The 7,418-nt window shown below is 34.5% G+C and overlaps 1 protein-coding gene across 1 annotated transcript; it reads right to left on the bottom strand.

Annotated features, from left to right (window-relative positions):
• Positions 1 to 226: 226 nt before the first annotated feature.
• On the bottom strand, positions 227 to 7,055 carry LOC148906112 (chromatin remodeling regulator CECR2-like). The gene is given in 16 exon segments (XM_089039394.1): positions 227 to 378; positions 879 to 939; positions 1,170 to 1,235; positions 1,619 to 1,695; positions 1,698 to 1,709; positions 1,813 to 1,856; positions 1,985 to 2,083; positions 2,085 to 2,139; positions 2,698 to 2,905; positions 3,046 to 3,271; positions 3,548 to 3,705; positions 3,708 to 3,891; positions 5,327 to 5,422; positions 6,436 to 6,548; positions 6,839 to 6,873; positions 6,876 to 7,055. Coding segments are annotated over 16 exon segments (1,647 nt in total). The 5' UTR covers positions 6,937 to 7,055.
• Positions 7,056 to 7,418: the final 363 nt, after the last annotated feature.

Below are 7,418 nucleotides of genomic sequence, written 5' to 3'. Positions count from 1 at the left end.
GTGGAGGGTACATTGGTCGTCCATCAGGACCATATCCTGGTGCTACCCCTTGAGGAAACTGGTAGTCCTGTGGGCGACGCCCAGCCATCATGGGGTTAGGCATTCTGTTCATACCCATTTCATTCATAAGACGGGAACGGCATTGAGCCCATTGTCTTGTTTGGTGACTGTGTGTCCACCTTGTTACCAACGAAGTCATCAATTGAAAATTCAGTTCTTCTGGGTTTTAAACTTGTTCTCTTTTTCCCGTTCTTTTTTTCTTTCCCTTGCGGAGCTCTTCTTCATAATCCTCATCACTATTGTCCTCGTCTTCTGGGAAAATGTTTCTTGATTTGACGTTCAAAGCTGCTTTTAGAGTGTTGGCCATCTTTGTGTACACTGAAAGTGAAATGAGTGAAATAAATTTGCTTTAAATGAGAAAGAAAACTGGCGCATTCCTTCCTGAATAAATTGTCCTGGTTTTATGAGGGACCACTTAACAGGCCAGTGGCTAACAAGCCTGTGTCACTCATTCCGTTATTGAATACAACCCTTTCATGTGATGTTAAAGCAGTTTAATTTAGAGGACAAAGCAAAAGAATTTCAATCTCATGAGAATTGAAAACCTACTGTAAATTCCTCCCAATTGAGCTGCATTCAGACCTGCTGCAAGGGGTCTATTGGAAATTAGAAGTTGATTTTCGCAAAGAGAAGACAACAGGAAAACCTGGAGGAAAACTCTTGAAGGACGGGAGAGAACAAACAAGAAGCTACTCACATATAACACTGAGTCTGGGAATCAAACCTTAGTGTAATAGCTGAGAGACAAGTGCTCTCACCTCTATGCAACCCATGCTTCCCTAAATAATTGATAAAATGTAGTAATCAGCATTACTTACTGCTGTCTGGTCCGTTATACTCGTCACAATTATCAAACATCAGCTGCATGTCATTTTGAAACTGAAAAAAAGGACCATCAGAACATCAGCAATCGGAAGCAAAATCATTGATAAATGGAAGAGTTTGCTTAGTGTCTTTTTCGCTATGGTTTTAAATGTTTCGTGAGCTATGACAGCTAGCCTCCTGCTTGCCTGCTGTGAATTCCCATTCAGATCAGCCACTGGTAATTTACATAGTACAAAAAATATAGAAAAATCTTTCAATGATTGTCTTATTTCACTGTGTTTTACCTCATCTAGAGTCTTGTATTCTCCTTTGTCCAGCTTCTCTTCAATAGTTGATAAATCCATTGGATGCTGGTAAGATAAAGACATGTCACAATCTTTATAATTATGGAAATATTTTTTTTTGGAGGCAGCATGGCCGAGTGGTCATAGCGTCAGTCTCACAATTCGGTGGTGCTGAGTTCCGCTGCGGACACTAGTTGAGACTGTATTTGTCCTGGTTTCTGAATAGTTCAAATTCAGTATCTCGACCATGCTTGTAAATAGCCAACTGGTTTGCCTCCTTGCCAGTTGGGATTCTTAAAACACTTTATGTTTCTTTGAACATTTCTTCGTTTTAGTTTCATTTCAGTGTCCCCAATTAGTTGCATAAACTAAATACATTGACACTTAAATAAAGTTATTTATTTATCAATAACAATGAAGGTTGTCAAGTCAAAAGAATATTTACTTACCTCTATTATCTCATGGTATTGAGGAGCATAGGACTCATCAACTGGCTCAAGAAACGGCCATGCGTTATTGTGCTTTTGAGGTAATCAAGAACTGCAAAAATATTATACAAAGTAAACGAGTAGCAAAAAGGAGCACACTACTACTACTTGATTCCCAAGGGGGAAATGGCAAGGAGATTTAGATCTTGTCTTACCTTTGTACATTCCCGTATATAAATCTTCATCTCTATCATCATCACTAAAGGTAAACCAAAAATATCTAGTAATCAACTCAAATAAAAATCCCACAGAAAATGTCAAAATTTCGAAGCCCTAACCTACAAATAAAATCTTTGTAAGAGGTGAGTGTTTTGTATAGTTCATTACCCATCAAATTCAGCAACTCTCTCTCTTCTATTGGTTTCTCCTTCATTGCTAGATTCATCCTGGCCATTAATGCCTGGCATCAGTTCTGGGGGGATTTCACCCGTTCATTCTCATCCATTGTCTTTCTTCTCTTAATCGTGCTCGCTCAGCACGCTCTGTAAAAAGGAAAGGAAATAAGCAGCATCAATGATTCATTCATTCATTCATTTATTCACTAGTCAGTCAGTATAGCATACTTCACAGGTCACCAACAGCTTTACATAAAAACGAATGTTTTCTGCTATCCTAACACAATAACAAAAAAAGGAAAATGTGTCTACACATGCATAAAACATGAAAGCACAAGGTCAATTTTGCCTGTAATGATAAATCTTTATCTTCTATTTACATTCTTGTAACTAATGCTTAACATTGTCTGCAAGCGTCTACTGGTCGTAAATGTATTTTGTCTAAAACAGGATTACATGCTCTGACAGGTTCTCACACTCTTGTCTACCAAATGCCAAAACAAGTACAACAAATTTATCTAAAAGTTTAAAAGGTCTTTTATTGAGCAACAGAAACTTGTATTTTTTTCTATGTTATGTTTCTCAATTTTAACTGATGCAAGACAAAAAATTTGGAAATCAAGTTTGCTTATTCCAAGTTTATTGTTATTGCATAAATACATTAATCTCTAAATATTAATTTCAGAAAGTAATAACTTCACTTACCTTGTTGCCGTTTTTCAGCCAATCTTTCCTTTTCCTTCTGTTTTTCTTCCTGTTCTATTCTCTTTTCTTCGGCTAGTCTTTCCCTTTCGTTCACCTTCTCTTCCTCTTCTTCTCTTTCATCGTCTTCTCTCATACTCATTTTGATTGCTATTCTTGTAGATGCTCGTCTTGGTGCTAGTTCTAATAGTTTCTTCTGATATGCTTTTTCCTTTGGGAAGACAAAAAACATTCATTAATTTATGATCCATAAAAAATGACAGAACTAAATCAACTTCTGCCCATGAAGTTTAAAAGACGAGGGGTATACATGAATGAATATCACAGACATTTTCCTTTGTGCTAACATACCTTTGCTTCTATCATTTTCCCAATTTCAGGGACAAAGTCCTCTGAAAGGGTTTGATATAGAAGCTTTTCATCACGATTCTTGGATTTCTTGAATGATTCAGCCAGTTCTTCCCATTCGGAAGCGAGAGAACACACAAGAGACCAACCTGCGTTGCTAGAACTTTCTTCTTCAGATTCACTATCAATATCGTCGTCTTCGTCACTAGTAATATCTTCACTGCTAGAACTAGAGATGGAGGAAACAAACAGGATTTAAAAATCCTCTCCCGTTGTATATATTCATATTCCATTACTTATAGTCGCAAATGAAAAAATCTAAGGTCATTTTTTATAAAGCTTTCACTATATAAATCAATGAAAACTTACAAAAAAAGAATTCTTTTCAAAGTATAGTCATCAGCAATTATTTAAAACCATCAAAAGTCTTTTAAATATAAGAAAGATTACATGTATCTTATAAAAAGTTAAAGAATAAAAGTAAGCAACTATTAAACCAATTTACCTTGTAATAAAGTCAGATTCAGAATCCGAAGAGTTTGCTTTCCTTTTCTTTCGTTTTGCCTTCACTTTCTTCTTCTTTCTTTTCTTCTTTTTTGCTGCAAGTTTTTTCTTTTTCTTTTCTAGTTTTCTTTTCTCCTTCTCTTCTGGGTTAACACGGGAACCTCTTTATAAAGCCGAGTACCGTAGAAGTACCAATAGATGCTACCCTTTGCGTCTCTGCCAAGAGGTTCTACACGTAAGCTATCAGCGTCCAAGCCTTTTAGTAACTCTGGGACGTCAGCAACGTCAAGACGGAAGTCACAAAGATCGTGTAGGATCTTTACTTTTTGTTGAACTGAAAGTTTGCTATTGTAAAAAGTGAAAGTTTCATTAAACTTTGACTTTGTGGACATTTAAATAAATAAACTAATTCGTGGGTCTGATTAAATTGAGGGCAACTTGAAAAAGAGAAAAGTTGAACATTAATTGTTAAACTGTAAACTGTATGGAAAACCATAGAAATTTATGTCATAGAATTGAAGCTATGACTTTGTTGGTAACTACCCACACAAAAAAAACCCGTTAAAATACAAATTAAAGCATATCATATGATCAAAATTAAGTTTGTCGTTAACCTGGGTTTTAATCTTTTTTGTTATATAATTATTAATAATCTTTAAACATTTCTATCCAACATTTGAACTTAATTTCAGCATCTTATAATAAGACCGATTATAAGATTTAATGTAAACAAGAGATAGAACTAGTTTACTTTGTCAATGTTTTGATTAGAAGACATGTAAACACTAGAAAGATTAAAAAGATAAAATCAAAGACAGTCTGTTTTGATTCATGAATTACACTTAAAAGAAGAGTCAGAACTGTTGACATAACTGTTCATAGCAACTAATATTTAGTGAACTTCATGACGATAATTAAATAAAATACATATACAGTAATTGTTTATAATCATAATCTTTGAACAAGCTTTAAAAGATACCAGAATCTATTAGCCTATTATCATTCTTTCCGACAATTCTTCCCAGTTCTGGTATAATTTTCACAAAAAGAATAAAAACCCTGGAGGCAACAACTGTTCTATTTATATAGCTGTTGTTTGTTTAAATACAGACTATAATAAAAATATGATTGGTAAAAGAGAAAAGCTTTCATTAATTTACAATAAGAAAAAAGAAGTGTATTGACTGGAACCTTAATAACAAATTGATATCAGGGTTAATTAATCTAATCTAATGAGTTATCTAAGTCAAATCATATACCTGTCAAAACAAGACCAAAGCTTATATCGGAGATATAACATGTTCTTTGTACGAATTCAATATCTGTCTGTTGCGAGCTTAAATATTAGAGTTAACTTCAATAATGCACACATAGGTCTATTTGTTATTGGATGGTGTAACAATAACGCAGGAAGAAATGTTGAAAATTAATTACTTTCTTAATGTAATTTTTATAGAAACACTTAAGATATTGTTTCAAAGTTACAGACAAACCTGTGGCATATCATTTAACAAACATTTATCAAAATTCATGATAGTTCAAAGTTCTTTTGCATAGAAACACGTTTAATGCTAAGGGTCAGAGATAATTAGATCCAGAGGCATCCTGTTTGGACGTGAATGCATGAAGGTTAGAAGTTTCTAATTCTTGGTAAAAGCTATTTTCTTTCTAACTTTCAAGAAACAAAACGCAATCAATCATTCAATCCATAATTCAAACAGCAGAATTAATGTTTGTTAAAATCTCACAGCTCTGGCAAGAATATTCTATTAAATCTCACCTATATTCTTTGTCTTTGAGAGGGTTTTCCTTCCCAAGTTCGTCTTCCCAGCGAATTTTTAAAATCTGTGATAAAAACGGCTCAAAGTTATCAGCGCTGTAAATGAAAATAGAAGAATCAGTTAGACAAAAGATGAAAATGGCACGTTGTAACGTACAATAGGTCGTGCTATACGTGAAATATACAACATGTTGCAGGGCTATATTCACGATTATTGAACGTTTCGAATTCAAATACAAACAAACAAATTCGTATACAAACTAAAATGCTCTGTCAAAACTCTTTCGTACAAAAATCACCAGATGAATTATATAAAACGACGCAAAATAAACAAACCTAAATTAGAAAAAGAAATCGAAAAATTTGCGATGAAAAGGAACGACTCGTCGTGCGTTTTGTAAATCAATGAATTAAAAAGAAGAAACGATATGATCTAAAAGTTTTACGAAAATGAAATGGTGAATTATGGATAAGAGAGTTGGAAATGAAGAACCGATGATTGAATAGGTAGTGATCTTATAGAAATGGAATACACGAACAGACATCAAACAAGTACTCTGCCTTCGAATTTAGGGTACTATTCTCATATTATTTGGAGGAAAATAAACTTATACTCACTACAGATCTTAGGACAGTTTAAAAGAAAGAATTAGAAAACAATTACAACGACAGACAAATGATACTACAAGCCATAAGATCGTTTGTTCACAGTAGAAATCAAGCAGCTTGTGGCTAATATATCCAACTGTCAAGGCAAAGAGCAAACTTGACGCTTTTTTTCTCCTTGTGCTACGATTCTTAGACATGATAACAAGTGTTGAACTTTTCTAGACGGTTTCTAGTACAAAGAATACGGTTAAGACAATAACAGGATTGGAATCGTGCCGTTGTAACATGAATTTTCTTGTTGAAACAGTCGAAAATGCCAAGAGCCATATAACACTGCATTATGTATTAAACAGGTTGGCGTTGAGCTCTTGTACTACCATTGATCAGAGAGGATAAATATATTTAGTCTACTATTAACAACTGTGATTGACAAATCTATTGTATTTCTGTAAGCTAACTTATAACAGAAAGATTCAAAGTAGAGACGAGAAGCTACTCACTGTATGTCTTTGGTCTCAAACAGACCTCTCAAAAGTCGAGCGTGGAGGTCTCCTAAAAACGTGTTAAGACTCCCGTCGATCGACCCATCGGACAACAATGCCTCTTCCAAATCCTGTATCATTCGAAGAAGCAAGATCAACTTATGATGACTTATTTTTATCAAGGCTTTAATTCAAGTGTACGTTACGATATTGAAATCCATCAACTGAACCAAATCAACTTGAAAAAATTATTCAATTTTATCAAACAAGTACGATTGGTAAATTAGCCTTGTGAGGTCATCTACGACAAACATAGTACTTTCTACCCCGACTATGGTGGAAATCGAACACCTCATGATAATTCCTAAGGAAATTTTGAAGGGCGAAAGTTCAAAGATTTTTAGCGAAACTTTCAACTTACCTCAATTTCAAAATCTGTAAGTCCAAATGCCGTCCGAATAGTGAGCAAAAATGTGCAATACTAGGCACTTCCCACCATGAACGAATATCTAAAGACATGGATAAAGATCGTAGTTAAAGGTTCCGACCCTAGTTTGGCTAGACTAAGTTCCGATTAACCGAAAAAAAAGAATAATGAGAAAGGACAAATACCCTCCATGACAGGCCATGAAAACAGATGGCTTAGCTAACAGCACACAATGACGACACACACTCATGTCCCTGGTACTACGTACATACGGGATCTATCAAGCCACACCAGGGACTCACATACACCTCATCCTAACGTACCTAACCTAAGGACCCCTCTCTCTTATCCTATTTCCTAATAACGTCTAATAATATCTATAATATCATCAATTTTTCTTGTTCTTTATTCTCGATTTTTTATCTAATTTTAAGTAATTTTTTGTTGTTGTGGTATAAAATTTTAAATTCAACATAAGCTTTTCGATATTGTTTTTCGATATTAGATCCTTTCCCGCGTTGAATTATTTATTGCTTCCTAGCTTCGCCGCTAACGAATTAAAGCAGGTATATGT

The sequence above is a fragment of the Actinia tenebrosa genome, unplaced genomic scaffold (genome assembly GCF_029948245.1).
Source record: "Actinia tenebrosa isolate PJP-AT-01 unplaced genomic scaffold, QUT_ActTen_1.0 PGA_scaffold6__47_contigs__length_16458017, whole genome shotgun sequence".
NCBI classification, from domain to species: domain Eukaryota; kingdom Metazoa; phylum Cnidaria; class Anthozoa; order Actiniaria; family Actiniidae; genus Actinia; species Actinia tenebrosa.
Note: the sequence above shows the minus strand (reverse complement) of the source record. Positions and strands in the feature narration are given on the sequence as shown.